Raw genomic sequence first — 26,625 nt, 5'->3', positions numbered from 1 at the left:
CATGTTACTTGTAATGTTACTTTACTCGTAACATCAAAAAAGTAATCTGATTATGCAATGTTTTACTTTTAATGTGTTACTTTACTCGTAACATCAAAAAAGTAATCTGATTACATAATGCATGTTACTTGTAATGTTACTTTACTCGTAACATCAAAAACGTAATCTGGTTATGTAATGCATGTTACTTGTAATGCATTGCTTTACTCTTTACATCAAAAATGTAATCTGATTACATAATGCACATACTAGCAATGCGTCACTTACTCGTTACATCAAAAAGTAATCTGATTACGTAATGCATGTTACTTGTATTGTTACTTTACAATGTAATCTAATTATGTAATGCATGTTACTTGTAATGCATTTCTTTACTTGTTACATCAAACATGTAATCTGATTACATAATGCATGTTACTTGCAATGTTACTTTACTCGTAACATCCATCTGATTATGCAATGCATTACTAGTTGTAATGCGTTACTTGTAACATCAAAAAAGTAATCTGATTACGTAATGCAGCTTACTTGTAATGTGTTACTTTACTCGTAAATGTGTAAAAAAAAAAAGTTCAGATCTTGTTTTTCTTGCCCCAAGAGCAATAAAAAAACACGCAGAAAAAAAAAAACGATCTTAGGTTATCTTAATTCATGCATGAAAGGATTAATAAAATCAGTTTGTGGAGGCACGGACAACTGACATTTGTGAACTGCAATGTCAATATTCCAAGCATATTTTGAAATGGCTTGGAATAACCAGTTTACTTGCACAATGCAGAGACCACGAGGTTTAGTGCCCTCTGTCGGGCATATTCAATGCATAAGAATCATGGCAGCTCAATATACAAACATTATCAAATTATTTGATACTTTTTATTTTTAATAAAGAACACCTTAGATTTCTGAGCCAGTTAAACCATAACGTTCAGCTTTATAAAAAAAATTAATTCGCTTTTTAGCATCTCTACCACAGAACACCTTTTAAACTTTTAAGATTGTTCTGCCCTCTAGTGTTCAGACAGTGGTATAGCGTCAAAAGAATTTGGAACAGAAAAAACATGTTGAGCAGAGACAATAGTGATTTGAAATGTATGACAAGTACTTTAATGACATTACGCCCTCATCCACATTCATCACAGAACTGGACAAACACAGCTACAAAAATACTCTTTTCTACAAAATACTTCAATCTGTTATTTTAACACTTCATAACCGCATTAAGCTGACGTTAAAAAGATCCGACTGATAGAAAAAAACAACAATTAAAACACCAAACAATAAAACATAGAAAGATTTAAAAAAAACACAGAAAGGTCACAGTAAATAAATACATTTTAAACAATGATAAAGATGTAAAAGAAGATTAAACAGCGACAACATGATACTCTTTGAAGTTCCTTCCATATGCAATGTAAAATAATCTTTTACTGTATGATCTTAAAAGGAGAATAAACACCAACAGCAAGCAAGCAGGACATTTACAGCACATCCAGTGCATTATATACAGAGCTACTAATATATACATACAGGACAGTTGATAAGACCAAAGTGATTAAGTCTTCGGGCTTTGAGAGTCATATGTGTTTTCCTGTGAGGAAAAAGAGAGGCTGGTCCTCTTTGGCATTGGCAGTCTGAAACTCATCGCTGAGACGAAACCGCCATTCGTCCTCCAGTTCCAGGCGAACTACAGTCTGACGTAGAGAGCTCCGGTTAGGACAGATCACACACAGAGTCGCCCCTGAAACAGAAAAGAGTAAATGCTTTTTAAACAGAAAATCACTCAGTGTTTTCTTTTGTGCTGAATAGACAGACAAATAGATTCATCTATTATCTTTACCTTTCAGGAACTGGAACTTTTTGAGGAATCCAGGAGACACAAAGGAATCACAGAAGTATAAGAGGAGGCCACTGAAGAGCAGTCCAGTAGTGCTGAAGTTAATGGAGTGAGGTCTGGAGCTGACAAAGCAAACAGTCACCTGGGAACGGACACAAATAAACCACCAAAAGGTCTATTTAGAATCATGTGGAAGTGTGCAGAATAGGTCACACAGTAGCGATACAACAGCCACACCATGATACTCTTTGAAGTTCCTTCAAGTACTATGGTTGGTGTTACCATCTGGCACAACCAGTCTAGGGCTTCACAATTTAAAAAAAAATATTTATATTTTTTATATTTTTTTATATTTTATATATTTTTTTCTGATATAAATTGCAATTGTAATAAAAAAAAAAAACAATCAAGTGGGCTGTGCTTATTTGTAGGACATAATAATAATAATAATAGAAATAATAATAATAATATTTATTATTATTATTACTAAATGAAAATATTTGAAAAAAATTAAGAAATATTACTATTTTATATACATTGTACTGTAAAACAAAATTAAGAAAAAATAATAATATAACATTTAAGAAAAAAATATTTAAGAAAGAAATTATATACGTTCATTTTAAAATACAATAAAAGTTTTCATTTCTTAATTTTCAAACGTTAAACCACCATTTTATTTTGCCGGAAAATCTCAGAGAGCTCTTTTGTTGCAACAGCAGGTTTATAAGTGCTTCTCATTACAAATTTAGGGAAGATGGTTGCCATTTCGTGAGTTACTGTGAACTGAGCCACTCTAAGACAATGAAAACACTGGATCATTAACACAGTGCCTCAATCTGAAACACGCAGTGCATATATTTATTTAAAGGGGTCATGACATGGATTTTTTATTTTAATATATTCCTTGAGGTTCACTTATAATGTTAATGAAGTTTTCATTAACAGGCAAAGCATTATGAAATCATTTACTTACTGTACGCTTTGCGATGCAGCTGCAGTCAGATCCAATACAGTTGGCTGCTTCATCTTTCAACAAAAGTTTGTGTCTGTGCATCGTTTACAAAACAAAATGCTCTGAACAAACATATAATCCTCCGACACAATCCGGGACGCCATTAAAATAAACCATCCATTTATTTCCCGACACTGGGATCCTTCTGAAGTCTGTACAGAGACACAAACGAGCTGTTTAAACTGGATGCGTCTTTAACTCTTCTAATTGTCCTGTTGTCGACAGACTCAAGTCCTTGGAGTATGTCAGAAACTGAATGCGCATCTGTATACTGTATCCAGTGTAGACAGCGTCAGTGATTTTAATGGGTTCTATTTGCTTTTGACGCGACGGTCACATCCAGTGTAGGCAAATGTTAGCTGTTAAGCGACTGAATGCCAGTGGGCGGAGCCTATGGTGCGATGATGTATAATTATTCATCGATATCTTGCTCTGGAGGCAGTCATATGCAAATGTATGTAGATGCAGCAATATCAAAACGAGACGTTTTTGGAGCTTGATTAAATAAATGCTTTGTTTATAATGAGGACGTTTTAAGCTATGAAACTTGCAGGATGTTTAAATGGTAAAAAGACCTCTTTATTTGTCAAAAGATCAAGGCAAATTTGATTTCTCAAGTCATGACCACTTTAAATTTTATGGTTTTATTCCAATGAATTGTGCAACCCTACATCAGTCTACTATGGATTTTTTTTTTTTTTTATTGTAAAGGTACAGGTATTAGTAGGTACCTCTGGGCCGAGGTTCAGGTAGCAGTCGACAGAGAGGACTGGGTGGCTGTAGTTTTGGGCACTGAGGGGGAAGAGGCGATGGCTGGTGTGCTGGAGGTATTTCTCCAGCAGCAGCTGAGCTGGTGTGGCCAGGAACAGGTGCTTGCTGTCTGGAGCACAGATGTACTGAGACGGCTGGATTGTGGTGGGGACATCTGTCATCTGTGGAGAATTCAGAAGAACATCAGAAGAAGTTGCATGAAATGTTTTTGTCATATATATTATACAGTAAAATGGTTTTGGACGCTGGCTAGAAAACTACCTTAGTCTTGATGATGAAGGTACCGTATCCACCAATGGCGATCTGCTTCTTCATCACACTGAAGTTGTTGAATCTGCAGATGAGGAGTCCTGCACTGTGGGCACGCAGGTTGAAGTCCACATCATCACATGTGAAACTATTGAGGAGAGAATGAGGGGAAGATGTGAATATTTGGTAAATAATGAAGGAAAAACCAAACAAATCAGTTGGACATTCTCAGAACTCACCGGTTCTGGTTGTACTGCACATTCTGTGTGAGGTCCACATTAAGTAGCAGAAAGTCGTGTAGATGTCCACGCGAGAAGGGCTCTTTGTGCCCGGCCCCACCTACACGACTAGACCACTTCCTCATCCCGCATAAGCCATATTGAGTAATGTCTGGAGAAGACTCCATGTGCTGAAGAACCTGCTTCAAGGAAACATTTCTTTCTGTTCCTGTGGTACCGCTGAAAAACATACAAACACACTACTTCAGACAAAATAGGGATGAATCCAATATTAAAATTCTGTTCCCATACTTTCTGACCCATTCATTTCCATCAGTCTTTTTTGATGACAGGATACATTTATTAAACTTTTTTTTCTTTTAAACATAGTTCATTTTTTTGTTTTTATTATTATTAATATTAATAATAATAATAATAGAGATTATTCTCCTAAAAAGTCATTTAGAACAATTAAAAATGACTAAATGACTAAAAACACAATTTCAAAAAGACAAAAAAATATAATAATAATAATAATAATAATAATAATAATAATAATAATAATAATAATAATATATTATAGTCCATATATATATAAATAAAATACTGTGCTGATAAAGTGTAATTTCTAGCTAAAAACTACATATAAAAACAATAAATAATATATGTAAGATTAATAAAGTGTAAATTAAAACAAAATTAAGCACCTTTTTGGATCAACATCGACACTGTTCCACATGACACAGGAATCATCCGCGAGTATGATGAAGGGCCAGACGTCTGGTGGCCGATTTCCATGCTCCACTCTCCGGCTCCGCTCTAACTCCAGGTTATGATGGGAAAGCTCTTTAATTAGAAAATGAGCTGCTCCTGAGAATGTGGGAGAGAAGGCAACTTTATTAAAAACTCACTGACATCAACAGATCAATTACACAGGATGATAATCTACTGGTGGTTACCAATTCCAGCTCCATTAAAGACAGTGGGCAGGACAAGCATTATATGGTTGGGCCAGTATTTCTTGTAGACGGCCATCTCATACTCTTTAATCACTAGAATGTGCAGGTGGGCGGCTCCTTCCATGGCATGATACAGATTAAACAGGCCGTGCTCGTGGCGACCGGTGGTGGGTGTAAAAATTGGACTTTTGATAGCATCTGGATTCTGCAAACATCAAATCTAGCTTTAATTGTTGTTCTTTTAATTACTCAATTACATAGTCTGGAACTAGTCAAGCTTAGTTAACTAAAAACTTTTAGAAGACATTTACTAGTTACAAAACTAGTTGTATAACAAAACTATGGAGTGAAAATGTCATTTTCATCATGCACTCATGGCAACTAGTCATTGACTACTAGTCCATACCCAATCAGAAGTAAGGGGCAGTCTCATGCTCTCCAACTGGCCTCCTGACTGGCTGAAGGCGAAGTGATGCTCTTTGGATTTGGGAATGATGAAGTAGAGCTGGATTTCATTTCCCAGTAGAAGATGAGAAAAGGTAAAGGCATGCAGGGTGGACTCGTACAGCTACAAACAGAAAATCAACGTCCCAATATATAGTCAGACATGATCATAATCTCAATGCTTCCATTGACGAATCAAAATCAAGTATTCAAGAGAGCTGTGCAATAAAGTGTATAGGACTCACCTGATACTGTGGATTGAAACCCATATACTGGTGACACTGCTCACAATGATGGTACGTGTTGTATGCTGCGTATTTAGAGAGTTTTATCCTTGCCGTTCGCCTGCGTAGATACACGTCTTCCTGCCTCCTGGAGTGTCCATCTAAAGCAGTAAAGACAAAACAAACCATTTTAATAATACTAACCTACTTAAATGTCAGAATTACTACAGCAGGGCTCAACTAAACCATATGATTGTCTTGATGGTCTCACCCTCTGAATTCAGAGTGAAGTCTGGTGAGTAGACAGTGCTAATGTCCTCATATTTAGGGTCATGGATGGTGTAATCAAAGGGCATCCCTCGCACAGTGTCTGTGTTGGGCCACAACGCAACGGGCTGATGATAACGCATCAAATCAGTCTCGCACTCTGGAGAAAAAAATATTCATTATTTCACTGATACCTATAGGACACCAAGAGAGATCAAAGACTTCAGTGCTTGAGGATTTGAATAAAAGGAATTCAGTGAATTCAATTCACAAATTTATAAAAAATGTTTTACAATAAGGTTTATTAATGGTTCGAAACACAGTATGAAACATCTGATTCTTGAATGAATTACTCTTTATGAGTCAGTTCTTTTTAGTAATTCAAAAACATATACAGGAGCACGACCAGAGTAATCCGATTTACGAATTAATGATTCTTAGGAGTCTGTTCTTCTCAATGAATCAAGACCCAACAGCAGTTTCCTGAACACTTATGAGCCAATTCTTTTCAGTGAATCAAACTCCTGATTGGAGATTCCTTTTTATTTCCATCCCTAATACTTACTGCAGTTGATGTCCTCCTCATCGTAGATGTCCACCTCCATCAGTCTGATCAGCATACGAGAGAGAATACCCAGGAACTGCAGATACGCCCCAGTCTTCCCCACCTGAACATGCACAACAATAGCCATTTTATCCCACCAGTCTTATACTGAAACTGTCACCCAGTGTTCCAGACCCTCGTTTACCTGTGGTGGCCCACTTAGCAGCAGCTTTCGTGGGTGGAAGTTATCAGTGCGTCCTTCAGCTCGGTTACTGCTGTCCATGTGGTAGGGTTTAGGGACCGTCCACTGGCGATAATACAGCGACTGCTCGGTGCAGGTCATCATCTTACTGAGGAGGGGTCTAAAGGAGCTGGCCCACTCTACCGAAGAGTGAGGGAGGAAGGAAGTGGACTTGGGCAGGCCACTGGAATCCACAGTGGTGATGAGGTCGTAGACAGCCTTAGGGAGCAGCACTACAGGCGGACGGCTGAGATTGCACGCCCAGGAGCAGTTCTGCCGTAGAGGAGAGCCCCGCGAGGACGAAGAGCCGGACGAGGTGGATTTGGATTGCCGCCTCTGGTTGGGCTGCTTTTCTGGATCCAAAGGAGTCCAGTCAGACTTTGGGTGTTGGGATCCAGCTGGGGAGGCCTGGTTACCCAGTCTAGGGAGATCGTTGTTTACTATAGACCACCAGAGAGAGGTAAGGTCAGTGTGAGAGAATCCCTCAAAATACATGCTGCAAGTAAAAACCTTTGAATTCAGCAGTTTTGGGAACCATTCCGAAAGCAAAACCACAGATCACTGTCCCATGTCCTAAACTTTATTAGTATAAAAGTGACATTAGGCATTCCTCTCGGGATATCAGTTTATTTGATCAGTTTATCAGTTATTATCAGGAAACAATGTATCATTTTTTACAGGATGTTTTTGGAGTTGCAGTAAAATTACAAGCACTTTTTGTACAACCCAAAGTGTTACTTTTGCCGACAAATAAACAGGGATATCTGGGTGCAGGTAACACATTGTTTATTTGCATACACTACCGACACTGTAACAATCAAAATCTGGTTAAAAAGTTATCCTTTGATTTTAATTTTAAAATACATTTTAGATAAATACAGATCACATGTTTTGAATTTTTTGTAATGTCCCCGAAGAAAGAAACAGTTCTACCTGTGTGGTAGACATGCAATCATTGAGGTGGTTAATCTCCATTTCCTCTTACATGATGAGACTTACAATGAGGAGATGCTGGAGTCTTGGAAGAGAATCCTCTTCCTCCTAAAAACTGTGCTGAAGACCGTGTTAAAACACAGACGGCATGAGGCTGAGCTGTCTAACGGCTTGATATTCTTTTTCTCTGACTATATGCATGTTTGGGGTAGCTGTGGTGTGCCTGCCCTTGACCATGAAAATGTCCTTTTTAATTTAGTGTATAAATTGTGCACGTACTCATAACGAAATGGTTTATGTTCAGTTTAGAATAAACTTCCATGTTTTCTGGCTTTGCAATACTGACCATCCACCACAACTTCTTCCTCCTCATTGTCAGTGCTGCTGAGTTTTTCAGGGTCACTCTCAGAAAGGTCGCTGGGTGCGTGGGGCCCATGCTGGGCGTCTTGTTTTGTCTTCAGTAGGTACGCGGCCAATCCCAGCTCCTGCTCTAGAGTGGTGCGCTGCAGAGACCAGAGGCTGATAACACGCAGGTCACAGTACTTCAGAGATCTGGGGACAAAGGAACAACATGGGTGAGAGGTAAGTACAAACCATGAAAGTAAAGCTATTGTTTTAAGAACTATTCCTATCCTAAAACTCTGAATGATCCACTGAAAAAAACAACAACCTCAAAACAATTCAATTCTCTCAAATTTGGCTCTCAAATCTAATCACTTAAACTTCCATGCAAGTTTTACTCTACATACGCTCTACATTATAGCAATATTTAGCTGAACTCTGCCTGACATTATGAATATAATAAAACTCCAATAGCCTGTGCTAGTAAAATAAATATATCAAATTGGGACAACACAACAATGAATTTATCGAAACGATTTTGAAAGTGGCCTCAAATTGCCACAGGTAATTATTTTTCTGAGGTCATCCTGACCTCTGTACACATTCACTAAACCTTTATTTGGGCAGACAAAATAGATTAGAAAGCTTTAAAAGGCCCATTTCATGATTCACTGAACAACTACTCTTAAAGGATGGTAGTTTTTGTTATATGAAATACAATAAAAAATAACATATTTAACAGCTGGATACATGCCTGTAATTTCTAGAATTTTACAAAAAACTAAAATAAGCAAGTTAATATGAGTGTTTTACCTGGGTAAAGACTCTCCAAGTGGATCCATGCCGGTTAAGATGAGGATACAGGGTAAAGCCTCCAGCTCTAGATATGTCCGAGGAGCCCAGTCTGGGTCTAAGATCTTCAGCCATACCTAGAGACATTTAAAGAGCAAAATGATCCATGATTTAGGGATATCAGTACAAATACACCAGGAATAAATGACACAATATTTTATTTCTATATAAAAAAAACAAAGATTAAAAAGTAAATACCCTCAGTTGGTCCAGGAAGTGATTTCCTACAGTGAGAGCAGAGCATGGATCCCCTAGGATGATCTCAAACTGCTTGTGGAGGCCGAGTCTGTTGCGGACATGGCACAAGCGCTGGTGAGCGAAGGCAGCGAGAGCCGGTGAGGGGATCCGCAAGAGCAGCATGTGACCGTGATGGCTGGGACACCGCTGGGATGTGTTGAGAAGGCACTGCACCATCTCCAGAGTCTCCACTGAGATGTGCTTCTGCAAAGCCTGTAAAGCCTGGCCGCCCGCTGTTGCCATCAGGGCCAGAGAGTAATGCTGGATCAGCACATGGGTGCGAATCACTGCACTGTGTAGTTTTGGGAACCTGAGGAGAAGTAAGGAGAGGAGTTCATACAAAACATCATACATGGTGAATGTGGAGGCAAGTTTGGGGTCGGTAAGTTTTAGAAATCTCTTATGATATATATTTTTAGTTGATCAAAAATACAGTAAAAACTGTAATTTTGTGAAATGTTATTACAATTTTGGCAAATTTTCAGCAGCAATTACTCCGGTCTTCAGTGTCACATGATCCTTCAGAAATCATTCTAAAATGCTGATTTGGTGCCCTGGAAATCCAGAGTTCTCGCGAGAGCACAATTTGAATTTGAGTTACTCTGGCATTGAGTAATGATGCTCAACTATGCCTTTGTAGCCGAGCTGCACCAATCACATCGATGTATCTGATATAGGCGGGCCAGAGGCGAGCTAAACAGATGATGACAGCAGTGATTGGTCGTAGTGTTATCCAATTGCGTGCAGTGAGATTTTCAAATGCATGCTTGGTGCCGCCCCTCGAGTTGGGCGATTTTCATTACTCGATGCCAGACCCTTAATCTTTCAGATTTGGGTCTGGATTTCCAGGATTTCCTGGATTTCCAGATTTCCAGGCTACTATGATACAATTTTCCTCAAGATTTTTTGTTGAATAGCAAGTTCAAATATAAAGTTGAAATATAAATCTTTTGTAACATTATAAATGTTATTTTACGGTCACTTTTGATCAATTGAATGCGTCCTTGCTGAATAAAAGTATTAATTTAAATCTTACTGACCATATATTTTTGAACCATAGCGTATATGCACCGAAGTATATAAACTATTCATTAATTAATAGCTGTAATGTTAAAAGTAACACTGAAAACAAACCTGTCCTCCAGAGCAGCAGCCATGCTCTCAAACGAACTGTCATATCGTAGAAGAGGAAGGCCACTCCCAGAGCGGGTCGTCTCCAGCAGCTCAGATACGCCAAAGTACTTTGTCTTCTCATGGTAAAGATCCACATCCTAAGTGAGAAAAACAGGGAGACAAAATCAAAAAGAGAACCTCTAAGAGCGATTCCAGGAGCTTAACTTACTGGTTTAAATAGATAGTATGTGGTGTTCTTACTTTATTGAATCCAGAGGGCCAGTGGATCTCATTGTAAGGGCTGATGCGTGTGTACTGAGTCTGCAAGGTGAAGGGGAATGAAGTCACATGGAGCGTCAGGATGTTGGGAGCATCTCGAATCTGCCTGCAGTTCAACAGACCATCCACTAGTCCTAAGTTGGAGTCTCCTCCACTGCACTGCCCACTGTCATAAGAATAAAGATACAGAGACTGTTCCACCAACAGCCAAGCAAAGAGGGTACTAAGGTTCAAGGAGAATCATGTGAGGTCTTATACCTGCTGATGTCCCAGTGTGCATGATCATGCACCAGTATGAAGAGCGTGTAGGGGTTCATCTTGGATTTCTGAATGAGGCTGTTGATCTTTCCTACTGCACTCTGGTTCAGCTTTACCACGTACTGCTCCGCTTCCTTCAGTGAGAAGCAGTCTTGGTTCAGCCCTAACTCCCGTAACACCCCTGGAAATACAACAGCAGGAAGTGAGATCTATCTGCAATATTAATATAATACCTCAATGGGATTTATCCAAGTCTGTGACAAAAATTGCCTATTTAAAAAAGTTAAAGACCTTTAACTTCCTGTTTTAAAAGGGAAATATGTCAAAACGAGAAATAAAATTGCTCTGTATCTGTGATACATAAAAAAAAAGAAAAAAAAGTTTTTTCCAAGTGTGCTATTTGTATACTTCTTTTAAACAAAAAATAATAGAGTATACTTTTAATTTACATGGTATGTACTCATAATCAGAGATATACTTAACAAAATTATACTTAAGTATACTTGGCTTATACTGGCAAGTATACAGAAAAGTATATTTGGCCTAAAAAAAATTTTTTGTACTTTTACTCGAAATACTTCAGTCAAGTATTCTATTCTTGGCTTTACCTTAAAGTGTAAAAATAAACTAAGTTATAAGTATGTTAACTTCACTTAAAGAACTTGCAGTATAAATACTATTAAACTAGTAGTTTACTGTAAAGTATACTTAAAAGTGTACTTTCGTAAATTAAAAAGTGGACTAGAAGTTTATAACTAGTAAACTAAGAGTAACCATATGTAAAACTTAGATATAAATTGTGTACTCAAAGGTTACTACTGTTACACTTAAAAGTATACTTTTATAAACTAAAAAGTGGGCCAATTTAGTCCCAAGAGGGACTGAAATAGTACACTTGTAAGTAAACTATTAGTACACTGATTTAGTTTACTTAACACAAAGTGTCATTGAAAATAATACTTAAGTTTACTTGATAAAATGACATTTTTGTAAGGGTGCAGTAGAGAGTCAAGGATGATGAGTGGCGGTACTCTACCTGAGTTCCACAGGTGAAGGACGACTTGATGAAAGGTGACCTCAGAGGGCGGAACGCAGATTAAGAACTCAACCTTGTCGAAGGAACCGAGGTCCAGGTTCTGTGTGCTGGAATCAGCGATGGCACAAACGTGCGAGAGCAGCTTCCGTGCCACAGCAAGCTGAACGGGCCGAATCTCGTGCCACTCTACGGAGAATTCTATCGAAAAATAAGTGTTAAACGTGTTAACACACCTTACGCTGAAGGTATTTATTGCAATAAATTTATACTTGAATACTCTAAAGTCAGTCTCACCGGCACACTTGGGTTTAGGACTGTCTCCTGATGGTTCTATACCAGAATACTGGGAGGTGTTCTCAGGACTGGCTTTCTCCAGCAAAGCCTCCACATCTCCATCTGATAAGTGGTAAAGAGGTGCATTAAACACTGAATGAGGAAACTGCAGCGGTGAGAACTGTGTATCAAACCAGAGGTTTTACCTGGACCCAAAGAACTGAAATAGGACCCCAGCTCTGCTGCCATCCCAGAAGACAGTTCATGGACGATCTCTCTCACACAATCACTGGGAGAGAGAAGACTCTCAGCTAGAGCACGAGTCTGATGCTTCCCTGTGTGAAAACATAGATATTATAAAATTATAATCCACTTTCAATTCATTTTCATTTTACATTCTACATGCTCATCACAAATGGTTATTAAATTCTGACCGACGCAGTTAAAAAAATGTGTTCATGTTTAGACCGAAAACCATAATTCTATAGTATTTGTTAGTAGTAATATAAATAAATAAAATCAGTTGTTTTAAATGCTATAAGTGAGTTTAGGCATCTAAACATTAAAATGTACAGTGTAAAAAAAAGAATTTAAACACACATTTTTTCTTAGCAGTGATAAAGTAATACACTTTAGATATTAAATATGATAATGTTTAGCTTACTGCTTTGTTATGCTTTCTAAAAAAATCATGAGATTAATCACAATTATTGTATTACGTTGATAGCTGTAGTTTTTAACTATAAGCCGTTGTTATTTTAGCATTATTTATATATAGTATTTATTTAAATTTGTTAAAGATTTAACGGTGTTATTAAATTATTTTAGTTTTTTTAAAAGTAACTTAAAGTATGCGTTAAATTATAGCAAAGGTAATCTAAATGTAAAAACAGAGGAAATAAACATGCACAAATAAATATCCAATATCAATACAGATAACAATTTCGAATGGTTGATATGGTACTGATATATTTCTAGTGATATTCTTGATGAAAATCTAGCATTATTATTTGGATATTTGTAACCTACATACCCGTCACCACCACACATGACTCTATTTCCTGGCTCCTGTTCATGCAGATGATCACCACATAATTGGTGTGGCTCAATCTGCCATCCACCAGTCTGTGAAAGGTGTCCTCCAGCGCCTCGGCCAGAGAGGGCGCTGTGTCCAGCACCAGAACTCCTTCCCCGCATGAGCTGGTGGCCAGTTTGGCCAGCCAGGGGAGCTGAGAGGGAGTGAGGGGCTGTGCGAGGCAGGGAAGAGGAGGTGGAAACTGTGCATGTGTCTGCTGATACTGCCGGATCTCCGTCAGGTGTGACTCACGCCAGGAACGCATGAAGATCTGCTCCAAGTCTTCCATCAGAGGAGCCTGGTCAGGTGCTGTTGTAACATGATAGACAGATACACTTACAAATACTGCTGAAAAGGGTTCTCTTCAGCTTCATACATCTAACATTACGGCTTTCGTGCTTTTTCTTAAACAGTACAAACTGATCTTTATACATGCATATATTTTAGGAAGGGACTCATATTGGGGGGTTCCTGGAATCAAAGTTTACTATTGTACATAAACAGACTGTGTGAAATGTGCATGTATACATGCGCACTGAAATACTGTTGTTCTCACCAAGCTGCACTAGATAGTAGACAGTCAGCAGGATCAGCATCTCAGTGGAGATGGGCTGAATGGGAGCAGTGCCGTACTGCTCGTAGACGCGTGGGAGGTTTTGGGAACTGCGATAGCATTTCTGCAGCAGGCCACTCACAAGCACGTCCCCGAGGTTCCCACACAAATGTGGCAGTGTCCCGTGCCCTACAGACAAAAGCACAAACAAGGTGTAACTGAACAGCTGGCCCAAGATAAAGTGGTGGGAACCGCTATCGGACACTGCTCATATCACACGGTAGACAAAACAGGCACAAACCATTATTTTTGTTTCTTCTGCAAGTATATAAACATTTCCAATATTTTTAATATTGGAAATATGTCATTTTTTCTATTTTGTAATGTCATTTTATAAATATTAGTAACAGAAACTGCTGTTATTGTAAATAGGGTCAGCAAAAAAAGTTTGTCACCAGAATGCAAGAACAAGAACATTTAGAAATCTTACCTTTAAAAATGACAGGCCGTAGTCCACAAGTCTGGAGTAGGTGATCAGGCACTGTGACAGACTCCCCTGGGCCAAGGGGCAGAGAGGACCCCATAGATAAACACCCAGATGCCCCGCTGTCAGCTGAAGACAAACACATCCACACTTGATATAGTTTATAGATGTAATAGTGCATCAACACTCACTTGTCTTGCAAAAAAGCCTTTAGTTTCTAGGGATGCTCCAATTCTGGAACAAACTGACAATCATTTTCTTTTGTTCGATACATGATCTGTCAACTTGCAGATCACATTTTTGTGATATAAAAGACATGAGTTTGGTCACACCGTGAAAGGTATTGCAAATATGAAGAGCTCAGCAGCGGTGTCTCAGTCTCCACTGGGCTAGAGTAAAATAACACGGTTATGAGGTGTGTGAAATTCAAACTAATTTATTAACTCCTGAAAAAAACTGAAAAAAATCGGCACACCAAGGCTCCAAAAAATAATAATAGTGTACTCACACTCAGTAACTAGTTTTTTTTTTTTTTTTTTTGTCGAGCACCCAATTTGAGCATAGTTTTTGCTCAAATATATAAATATATATATTTTTTTTGAATACTGCTTTGAAAAAAGTTTTTACTCCTAGTGCTCTCCTAAGAAAATCAGTTGAAGATTTATAAAGCCTATAATAGCTATAATTAAAAAGCCTTATTTGGCAGAGCCTGTGCTGCAGTCAGATCACATCACATTTTGGGCACAAAATTATTATTTTTTCTCTAGCCTTAAAACGCCTAGCCATAAGGCCTCCTAATGCTTTATAATATTACATATTTATTTTATTTCTATATCAGAGTAAATGGCTAATTTCATAGCAAACAATAGGCTTCTTACACAATTACAAGAAAAAACAACTATATTAGATCTCTCAACTTGGTATTTCTTCATTTCAAAATTTTCCCTGGTGAATAATATGTTGCAAATGTAGAAGCAGAAATATTGTGTCTGAATGAAACCCAAATACTACTGCCCACTGATCTTTTAATGATCTTACAGGGCACTATATATGTATATCTATCTATCTATCTATCTATCTATCTATCTATCTATCTATCTATCTATCTATCTATCTATATATATATATATTCATCCCCCACACCCACCATGACTCTGGGCTAAGCTGTCCCAAAATCCTATATATGCACTCTTTTTCAGAAAGACAGATTTGTTCACAACACAAGAAGCAGTAAATGAGGGCAGTGAATTCTATGTCAGTAGAGATATAAGTGTGTCTACCTGATTTGGTGCCATTAGTCGTGGTGTTGGGAGCAAGTCTGGGGGTGACTTCTGTAGGAACAGAGGATTCTGGGGACCATCCCTTGTGTCTCTTCTTGGGAGGCCCAGAATTTACCATGGAGCCTTAAAAAGCAGCACAACTGGTCAGTAGTCAATATGACTAACAAATCTATCACTGCTATATAATGTTTTAATTTCAAGGCTATTAAAACCTTTTTTAAACTTTCAGACAAGTATTTGCCAAGCTTACATCAAAGTTTACCTTGACAAACTTTCCTTTTTTCTTGTTATTCTAAAAGCAATGGAATGTAAATTCGCTTTAAAAGTGGGTCTTGGTGTCGTAGGAAGTGACTATTATGTTACACATTAACCAGACTGTAAACAAGAGCGGATATGCAAAGAGAAACAGAAAAAAAGGGTAGATGTGTTAAATCCTAATGAAAACCAAAGCATCAGGAAGGAAGTCTCACATTTTACAATGCAGACAGAGAGCAGGAGAGAGCAGGGAAGAGACTTTACAGCACCACTTTATGGAGGTGATAGTTAGAGAGTGCTGAAAGAAAAGAGAGGGATCTTTTACAGCCCCAAATGCTGAATAATGACAGACACCAACAACAAAAGAGGAGGAGGAAAAGGCCTAGACAATACAGCTGCCTCTTTTTAAAGCATTTAAACATTTCAAAAGGGGGGCTTTCTTTCATTAGAGGTGTGAAGTCTAAAGGGAGGATTCGTCTAGGGACCGCCCCTGTAAAATTGAGGTTTCCTTTTTCTCTGATCCAAGCTTTAAATATAAACACTGAGTGATTAGTGACTCCTGGATAGCGACGGCAGGATTACCTATTACTGTGGGCCTTCCAGGGCCACTGGCCACTATTCCAGGCTGTGGCGGTCCAGGAATATGACTGCCGTTGGTTATGGGAGGGGAGCCCTCAGATATATGGAGATGAGTGTTAAGATCTGTGTGATGGGGACAGGGTAAAATATATCATTTTAAAAATTATGAATCTAGCAATGAGACAGACAGTTCAATAATGCCTATGCCTACTCCTGCTATATTTCATACTTATGTGCAATAAAATTGCTCAAATTTGCTATAATATTAATTTTAGCATAAATCAAAAAGCAAAACATGCGAAAATACATGTCATTTTCATGTGTTTGTTTCCACCAGTTTTCCACTTAAGCATGGCACATTTTCCATGTTATCTCCATGAATGAAAATGATAAATGTAGATCCTAAAAAATAATAGTGTCTAAAACAATATATGCATTGAAAAATATATTTATATTTAGAAAATATTTTACCCACATATTGCCAATCTAGACAATTTCAGTTATATAAAGTTTGTTTATATTCTTAATGAATACTAGCTGGTTATTTAAAATTATTAGAAATTAATTAAATATTCAGGGCTTGACTTTATAGGAAGTGTATAACCTACTGTATTGTTCATTCCTACCCTAATATACAAACAATATATAATTATTTTTATTTAAATCATACCATCATTGGGGGCTGAACCCCTATGCAAACTTGTTCTATCTGAACACCCTGTGTTTCCTACCTGTGTGGTTAATTGTGTTCAAGACTGTGTGTGCTGAATTGGGAAGCAGTTCAGAGGGTCCAAGTCCTGATTGTTCCTCTGGTCCAGCAGCTACATTACCGACTGCATGTCTCATTCGGCTGTCTGCACATAACATGAGAAAACAAATTCTAGGAAAACCCTAGAAACCACATGCAACTTTTGTGCCACTCACATTTTGTTTAGAAAATATAAACATATAGTTTGCTATAACATTCCATTTATTATAAGCGTGTGTCGCAGTTATGTCATTCGCCACTTTAAAAGCTCAAGCTTTTTAAAGTCGGATGAATTCTGATTTGCTGCCATTGGCTTTTTTTGTTCATCAGCTGGAAAATTCCAACGACTTTGTTCCTCTGTGTAGCTGTGGTGTGGACTTTCCACTGATCTATATAGAATGACATTATAAATATATACTGTATTATATATATTATGTCATTATATAGATCAGTGGGACTTTCCTATTTTCATAGAATTAGAATATAGCTATAGTTATCGTTATAGTTATTGTCCTGTGTGTGAACAGGCCATTACACTCATTTAGGCATTCTTTTTAAAAATAAATCTCTGAATATGCGCACACACTGCCAAAGCTCTTTGGCCCAATGTTGACGTGTCACCATGGTAGCAGTGAGCTCAACTAGAAGTGCAGGCCATTTGGACTGTCAGACTGAGACGGCAAGCACTGGTGAGTGGGTCAGGGTGACCCAGTATGCTGAACAGGGTCAAGTTAACCGTCCTGCAAATCACTGGTTGTCAATAATTCATAAGATGCCATAAAATAAGATGCCATTCAACATGATTACCAAAAAGTGTAGAATGATACCTTCATCGTCTAATCATTTTGGTTCAATCTTACCTATCCTTTTCCAGCAGATTGGTGGTCCCTTAACCAGAATTCCCTGTGCATTTCTGAGCAGGTGGTACTTTAAGTGCTTCTGCTTCTTAGGCTGCGTGGTGAGCTTCAGGTTGATGTGGTTGGCAAACTCAGTGAAGTAGCGGAAGCTTTTTTCTCCACAGCCCATGCAGTTCCCTGAGAAACCTATAACAGACAAGACATCCGGTGAATATCTGCTTTTTTTGTGGATGTCTTCGAGTGCACAGATGTGGTCTAGAGGACCAAAGGATCTTCCTTGAGGACCAAAATCAGTTCTCTAAGATAGAGACATAGTATAGACAGTACCCAGCTGAGTGCCCAGTTTCCATAGCCACAAACCATCTCTGGGGGCGAGGGTGCTGAGCTGAGTTGAGTGCCATGGAAAACCAAATTAAAGACCTAAAAATGTCTCTATGTCAAATGAAAATGTGGCTCCGCCGACTCCTAGGTTGGGGTACCCTGACCTAAGTCAGGGCTTTCCAATGCAGGGTATTCAGATTCTGGTTCATCAGGTTCAGTGTGTCTTACCTAAAAGTGCATTACGTCCACATTCATCAGGGAGAAAGCGCAGGTCCACCGCACACACCAGAATGTGATCAGGCACACTTGGAGATTTTGCGCCGACGAGCAGAAATCCAGGAGGGACTTCCAAAGACTCAGTGGCCATGGATGACAGCCGAAGGTCTTTGCCCGCCTGACAGAACCCTGAAATGCAGAAGTCTGGTCACCACTGTATCAGGACACAGTGACTCTATGAATGTGCGGAATCACTGATCATCCATCAATAGTCTGAATGGCTATAAATGTACTGACTTATGGCTTAAATAGTCACTAAAGATCTGCTCTGTTACACATGGCCTATATGATCTAACCATCTGTAGTACAGGATCCTTCTGGTGGAGGCTTCATCTGAAATGGGATTGGAGGGCTGTTTGAATCTGAGCCATCCTCTTCGTCATCTTCCTCATCTATTCGACCTGTTGGGAAAAAAAATAATATATATTTTAGATACAATAAAATAACCAACTAACTAACTGATATTAAATAAACATGGGTTAAAATAAACCGCATGTCTGGTTAGGAGAAGTATAAGATACTCAAAACATCAAAGAGATGCATTCTAAAGAGTGTGATACCACAGAAGACTGAGTAAATGCTCACCTTCATGAGAAGAAGGCCTTTGCTCTGCCTCCAGGTACAGCTGAGAGAACACAGGTCTGGGCACCACTGTGTTGGAGCGCAGTGACGCCTCTATGGAGTTGTGAAGCACTTCCTCAAACCGTGTGCTCTGAAGGTGTCCTGTATACGAATTCCCCATGACCTTTAATAGAATGGAGAGAATTTGTTATACAAAAATTGAAATGGCTACTTAAGAAAAATTACAAACAAAAAATGTATGCCATCATTTTCTATAAAAGTGTTAATAAAATGTATAGTCGTCATAGTGACATTATTGCAGTAAAAATGCATTCCTTGATTTAAAAAAAAATTAAATAAATAATAATAATTATTATAATATATATATATATATATATATATATATATATATATATATATATATATATATATATATATATATATAATTATAATTGTATTTATTTCTTTTTTAAATCAAGGAATGCATTTTTACTGCAATAATATATATATATTTATATATATAAATTTCCAGAAAAAAAAAAATCTGAAAATCAGAAGAAAAAAAACATTCATTTTTAAATTTGTATAAAAATGTATTTTTTTTTTCCTGATTTTCTGATTTTTTTTCCTGGAATTTATTATAAAAAAGTCATATAAAAACAAAATTAATAGTTTTGTGAGGTGGGGCCAGTCAAAAAATATATTGTACTATACCCAGTAAACCCATACACAAAATAAATATATTTGAAATATATTTTCAGGATATATTTTGGAATATATGCAAATATTTGAAATTGGCCCAATAAATATATTTCATACTTATATTTCATATATTTTTGTTATATTTCAGAATATATTTCAATGTATTTGGAATATATGCCACATATATTTTTGACACTTTTGGGGACCCATACAGAAAAAAATACATTGAAATATATTCTGAAATATAAGTATGAAATATATAAATATAAGTATGAAATATATTTATTGGGCCAATTTCAAATATTTGCATATATTCCAAAATATATCCTGAAAATATATTTCAAATATATTTCTTTTGTGTATGGGAAACAACACACCTGCAAATACCAAAACTACAGTTTAATTTGAGAACTCTGCAAGAAAGCAAACAACTGTAACACAGAGGTTATTTGAGGTTACATGTGATTTTAACTGCACACAAACACATTTTAGCTGATTTAATGGCAGTGACTCATCAGGCAATCAGCCTCTCTCCATGATCAGGAAATATGATTTGCACAGAACAAGACTGAGCTCAAATCATTTACAACAGGCTGTGAAGAGAGCCAGTTTCACCATGGATAGTGGATTTTTGTAGGGTGTCCAATTTGCAACCTCATAAAGTCACCATGAGCCAATGTCAGGGTGTCCTGACCCAGACTGACAGAGAGAGTGAACGAGAGAGAGAGAGATGGAGATTGATCTACCTCTAACAGTAAACACAAAGTTGGAAACTGTGAAAGGCTGCGCTCACAGGATGAATAATGTATTTTAGAGATTTACTCTTTTTATTAGAACACTGAGTGAGGAACAGACTGAAAGTTATGGAAAGTCTTGGCATATGCCCTAGCTTTTGTTTAACACTGACAAATTGATATTTTCAGTCAGATCTTTTTGATGAATTAAGTTCACAAATCTGGTTTGAAAGACTAGTTCACAAATCAGACTGATCTGGGCTAAATTTCAAGACAATTGGTGCCAATGATTTCTACAATCTATTTAAGGTGTGGTAACATTAGTGAAATTCTGGCCATTGTCCACTGTCAATAGTGTAGCGATGCATGAAGAATCACTCACACAGTTGTCACTTTCAAACCAAGCAGTTTTCTGTTGGTTCACCAACTTGAACACAAGTGAAACCTGTGTGGGAAACGTTTTAGCCCTCACGTGAAACTCAGATTGCGTTGATTTCTTATTGAAATGACTGCAATTTCGTCCACGAAATTTCACAGAGCAATGGTAAATGTGACCACACCACACATTATCAGACTGACAATGATTTTGGGAAACGCGGCCCTGGTTCGCACGTTCAACTCACTCACTTGAATCAGTCACAATAGTTAACAGCTCACTGGAAGAGATTATATCAGTAAGTAATGACTTAAATTTCAGTCTGTTAAACACAATATTATTGTATGACTTCAAAAGTCATGAAGACTATTAGTTGTATGGACCACTTTTTATTGTGTTTGAAACCTTTTTTGAAACTTGGAAGCGTCAGTCCTGATTCATTGCAATTACATTGAAAAGGACGACCAGAAATGTCTTCAAAATATCAGTTTTTGTATTCTTATGGGCAGTAAATGAAGACTTTTTGATATTCTGTAGAACTATTCCTTTTATGTCTGCTTTTATTTATATGTAGGTATAGGACACCAACAAATCTGTTTTGCCCAACCATGTGAATGGCAACACAAGCCACTAATGAAAAAAGCTCTGGGGCAGAAAAAAAGCCCCTTGGACATAATCCCCTCGCCTTTAAATGCTCTCTGCCATATGTTCCTAGACTCAGCACACATCCCACACACTGGGAATTCACAACACAGTAACACCCTAAAACAATGAAGAAGACCAGACACGTCATATAAACATCAACCAGTACCACCATAAAACTTTTATATAACCAGAAAGTGAAATTCACATGCTCCCATAATGTTGCTAGCCAGAATCTTTCGTATCACATGGCAAAAACTTTTTTTGGACTTTTTCTTTCTTTCTTTTGTAGCTAGTCAGGAGCTGTGCTATTGCCCCTCAACAACATATTAGCATTTGTTCTGAGGGGGAGAAATGGCAGTTAAATAAACAAATGCTAACGCAGACAGGCTCTGCAGATAGTCGAGGAGATAAAAGAGCAAGACGTGATAGCAGCGAGAACGTTCAACAGCCCCATCCTCCCGGACAGAGCTTCCTTACAGGGAGGTGACGAGGTCTTTCATCTTTCCCGGACTCCCCCCCTCCCATCACCCAACTATTGTGTCTCTGTTTATGGCCTTCTCTCTTACCGACAATCCTCTCTATCAGCCTGTCTGTCTTACCTACACGTCTTTCTGACACTCTTACACAGCACTTCAAGTGCTGAAGAATTAGCTAGAAAATATCACAGCTGAGGCACATTTGTCCCCTCAATTTTATATTAAAACTGATTCACACTGGCCCAACAAACACCATCAGGTTTAACACACAGAGTCACCGACTCACCGACCCAAGAAAACCAACCATTGGACATCAATATATATATATATACTTCCGTGTGTATACAAGTGACGTTAAAAGTAACTGATCAAAAGTAACAGTAAAGACATTTATAATGTTACAAAACATCTATATTGCAAATAAATGCTGTTCTTTTGCACGTCCTGTTTATCAAAGAATCCTGAAAACACAATCACATTTTTTACAAAAATGTTAAGCATCACAACTGTATTTAACACTGATAAGAAGAAATGTTTAAAATCAGCATATTAGAATGATTTATAAAGGATCATGTGACACTGAAGACTGGAGCAATGGCTGCTAAAAATTCAGCTTTGCTATCACAGAAATAATTTAAATTACTAAAATATAAATTTTAAAATATATTAAAATAGTAAATGGTTATTTTAAATTGTAAGGCAGCCTTGTTGAGCATAAGAGACTTCTTTCAAAAACATTTAGAAAACTAAAATCTCACTGACCCTAAACTTAAAGTTTTTCCATTAGGGGTTGTTTTAGAATTTCAGCCAAACATTTCACTTTTCAAACAGTTACAAAGTCTAACTATTCCAGAAAACTCAAAATTGAAAATTGCAGTTCAGGTGAGGAGATACACATAGGCTAGTTCTTACAAAGGCACAAGTAACCCTAAAAATTGGCATCTGAAACAGAAAGAAAGTGCTACTTTCACTACTTATTTCTTCTCTAAAGAGGATGGAAGAAGGGGTTGGACGGCTTTTAAGACTTTAGCCTTGGGAGTTGTATGTGTAAGTGGGGGCAGGGGTCATTCCATGCTTCTCACATACAATGAAACCGAGCAGACGACTAGTAGAAGAGTCTGAAACAGAGAGAGGAAACTCATTGAACGTTATTATAGATCAGGGAGTGGGTGACACAGCAGGTTTCTGCTTCGCCTCTGCCCACTGTCTCACTCTACCAGCACACACACACACAGACTCCTGCGTAAAGCTCGCCGCATAGCAACAGGTCAAAGGTCAGGGCTGGCAAACAATGTTTGGCCAGTGCTTTGATGTGCTCAGGCATGGTCCAGCCAGAGGCTCAATGGACACAAAGAGGCTGAGAAGGGCAGTCAGATAGCACCGCTTCATTCTTCTCATCACCTTTAGCCTTTGACCCCTGGACCCCTGCGAGAGATCACATTTCAAGGATGGCCAGTTGCATTCAGACAGGTCTTTTTGTCCAGTCTGAAGGCGTTTTGGGATACTGCGGGAATAATTTGTTCATTTTCATCAGAAAGAAGCATATAATACTGGATTAAAATGAAGATATCTTGTAAGTATCAAAGCATGATGCTTATTATCTAGTGATGGACTGAGTGTCACATTCACAGGATCTGTACACACTACCCGTCCTAAATAAGTATCATTACACTTCCACCAATGGCATCAGTCCTACTAACTAAACACAGTCTGCTGCGATACGTGCAGAAAATACCCTTCTGGCCGTGAACGTTGTGAACATTGCTTAACACAGTCCAAACACCAGCTGTTCCCACCAAAAAGAAGCTGTCCTTTCCTATAATTGTGTCTTAATAACAGATATATGTCATCTTTTGACAGCTGAAGTAAGAGTTCAGTCCTGAGTTTCAAGATATCCTTTGTTCAAATCACCTGAGGCTCTTGTTACCAATTTCTATAGTTACTACTTCAGTCTGACAGAAAGTTTGCACTTTTGCAGGCTGAAAAGGCTTTTGTTTTCTTGTGAGGAAGAAAGGCTGTCTCCGTCCAAAGGGCTGAGTTAGTTTTCCTCCCAGTGGTTGTGGAGTGGCTTTTGCAACACACTCTCATGGCAATTTGTAACTATTTTTACGTTTTGGCGAAATGGTGGCTAATTCGTATGAATTTGTGCAATCTAATTTGTCCGGTTTCGTAATGCACCACAGACGGTTAGGTTTCAGGGTGGGGTTAGAGGTGGACCTTTATGCTTACTTAAAAAATAAAATAAAAATCATATTTCATAAATCATTAAAATCATATAAATCCCATTGCACAAATGTATACAGAATCACCACCTCATGAGATCGGCTGGCTTTTGTGTAAAACTAAAAATAGGATCAACATCATACTGAAACAATCTACCAATCAAGTATAAGAAAGCTTCATATATCAGAATTATGAGTGAAAATAATAATGAAAATATACATAAATGAAACAATGAATAATTCAATGAAGCAAAACTCCTAAGACACAGGCTATCTAATGTAGACATGCTAAATCTACTCAAATCAATCAGGGAAAATGGCCATACGACTACATTATTATTAAAAGATCAGTCAAATTCAATATGTCAGCTTGATCAGACACAACTGAGAGAGTGATAAATGACATATTAATTCTTCATAATGCAAGCACACTTGTTTTGCAGCCTCAGCTCTCAAACCTTACTGCAAGCGTGGATTTTCCTTCATAAATATTGTTTTTTTTGCCATTTTTTTATCCCATGAGGCTACGGGAGAAGATTTATGAATGGCAGTGAAGCGACGTAACTGACGCTGGTAGGTCACATGATAATGACAACATGGCGAATGTAGTACGCCCAGATACATCATACATCCATACTATATAAAGTGTACTTTTTTAGCGATTGTGTAGTTACTCATTGAAAAAAAATGCCTACTCATATGCGATTTCAGACGCAGCCACTGTGAAAGCAAGAGGCAATGTCCTTGAGTGAAAAGAAGAGATAAACTGTCTGTTTGTGTTGTCTACATGGGAAATGGAGGGAAATCCAGTAAATCAGAGTATACATTTAAACATTCTACTCTTTCACAATATGAACAGAGCATACTATTCATATGGGATAAGGATAGCAATAAATTCCTGATTCTTTCAGTAGTTATTTGTAATTTTATTAGACACTGTTTAGAGTTAAAAAATGCAAAACAAAATGTTTAATGTAAAATAATCATTACAAAGTTCCACATGAGCTAGAACAGTCTTGCAGTCAGAAATAAAATCAATAACATTATGGTCAGTGTGACACAGGGATTTAAATTTCTGTGCAACAGGTTAGTTAGCACTGTCAACATGTCCTTACATTTAATAAAATCTACTGCAAATCAATGACAATATTTTGCCATTAACTTTTCAAAACATTCGTGTTGATTATTAGGCCTAATTACATTACAGATGGTCAAATAATAGTGACAGTGTGTTTTATCTTTGCATTTCATAATTAATCAATGAGAATAATAATAATTTAATTCAAATAAATATGTTGACTATCGAAAATTACTTCATTTATCGATCAAAAAGTTATGTTATAAGTAATATTAGTTGTAAGTTAAAAGATTATAACAAAAAATACTTGTAGTCAAAAGTCTTTGTAGTCTTTATAAAAATATAAAGTCTTACTATGACATGATTTTCATTAGAAATGTGATGGGATCAGAGTAGGCTATGGATGGCAACAACAGCATGCTTTCCTATATTTACTATAGATCAGGTAATGGAATAAGCGCAACACACTAAAAGCAAACACAAACTTACCGTTAATTGACTGGGAAAGCACTCAGATATTCCAGGGGAAATTGAATGGGATCGGACTGTTCATGTACATCTCCGAGATGCGCGATTCATCCGCCTCCGCTGAGCACGAGCGGTCGGGTCGGGTCAGCCCTGCTGTGAAAATGCCCCTGGCCGGCGGCCGCATGTGATGATTTTATTTTTCTTTTTTTTCAGCGAACAGGACACCCCTCCCTCCTTGTGTGATGGTATCGTCTCTTCATCGTCTTCTGAGATGATTTCGCCCCTTCATTCCCTGTAGAAATGGTATCACCCAACTTCTCCGCTTGAGCGGGATTTTGGGAAACTGTCTGTCAAGTGTAATTTAAACGCCAGGTAAGTTGCTGCTTTTTATCATATAGCCTAAGTAAAAAAAGAAAAGAAAAAAAGTGCAGTTCACAAATGCGTTGTCTCAATGTGGTTACTGTGGTAAAACCATATGTACTTTTCCTAAGGGCTGGTGAGGACTAAGTAAATCCAAAATCAATGACAATCAAACTGTTGTGCTGTGCTTTTTGGCGTTTTCCCCCCGTTTTTTTTCTTCTTCTTTTTTTTTTTTACATATATAGTTAGTGGACCCAGAGTTTTACACAAACTATAAACGGACCAAGTGCATGAATATGTATTAATCCATCAAAAAGATTGATGTGACAATGAATTTTATACAACATGCACGTATACAAACATGAGTGTATCTATCCATCCATCAACTCTTTACTGCCATCTGCTGGACAAATGGAGTTACAACACCAATTGTGTTTAAGAGGTTTGAAGAGGAACTTTTTTGTCCTTTCCTTTCCTTGTCTACCT

General features: G+C 37.7%; 1 protein-coding gene across 1 annotated transcript; it reads right to left on the bottom strand.

Moving 5' to 3' along the window:
- Window positions 1–1,078: 1,078 nt before the first annotated feature.
- Window positions 1,079–25,983, bottom strand: greb1 (growth regulating estrogen receptor binding 1). Its single transcript, XM_084097302.1, has 32 exons — window positions 25,801–25,983; window positions 19,103–19,262; window positions 18,814–18,918; window positions 18,470–18,646; window positions 17,924–18,106; window positions 17,047–17,169; window positions 16,319–16,438; window positions 15,482–15,604; window positions 14,208–14,330; window positions 13,721–13,906; window positions 13,123–13,473; window positions 12,296–12,424; window positions 12,111–12,212; window positions 11,817–12,014; window positions 10,781–10,961; window positions 10,505–10,688; window positions 10,265–10,401; window positions 9,092–9,440; window positions 8,855–8,970; window positions 8,046–8,251; window positions 6,731–7,206; window positions 6,547–6,649; window positions 5,986–6,141; window positions 5,736–5,875; window positions 5,453–5,614; window positions 5,047–5,251; window positions 4,795–4,957; window positions 4,109–4,327; window positions 3,882–4,017; window positions 3,581–3,781; window positions 1,838–1,976; window positions 1,079–1,738 (listed from the first exon to the last, which is right to left on the bottom strand). Exons 2-32 carry the CDS (start codon window positions 19,257–19,259, stop codon window positions 1,575–1,577), a joined length of 5,514 nt encoding a protein of 1,837 aa, XP_083953428.1. The 5' UTR covers window positions 19,260–19,262; window positions 25,801–25,983; the 3' UTR covers window positions 1,079–1,574.
- Window positions 25,984–26,625: the final 642 nt, after the last annotated feature.

This window comes from Abramis brama (genome assembly GCF_963993115.1).
Source record: "Abramis brama genome assembly, chromosome: 21".
NCBI classification, from domain to species: Eukaryota; Metazoa; Chordata; class Actinopteri; order Cypriniformes; family Leuciscidae; genus Abramis; species Abramis brama.
This window is presented reverse-complemented; position numbering and strand designations above follow the sequence as displayed.

What these genes read in the sequence shown, in the direction of transcription:
- greb1 (XM_084097302.1), bottom strand. Translation starts at nt 19,259, where the DNA reads ATGGGGAATTCGTATACAGGACACCTTCAGAGCACACGGTTTGAGGAA. An exon ending in GAACACAATTAACCACACAG is followed by an intron (nt 16,439 to 17,046) that starts GTAGGAAACACA and finishes CCCATCACACAG; the next exon opens with ATCTTAACACTCATCTCCAT. An exon ending in GTCATGTGTGGTGGTGACGG is followed by an intron (nt 12,425 to 13,122) that starts GTATGTAGGTTA and finishes GTTTTCACACAG; the next exon opens with GGAAGCATCAGACTCGTGCT.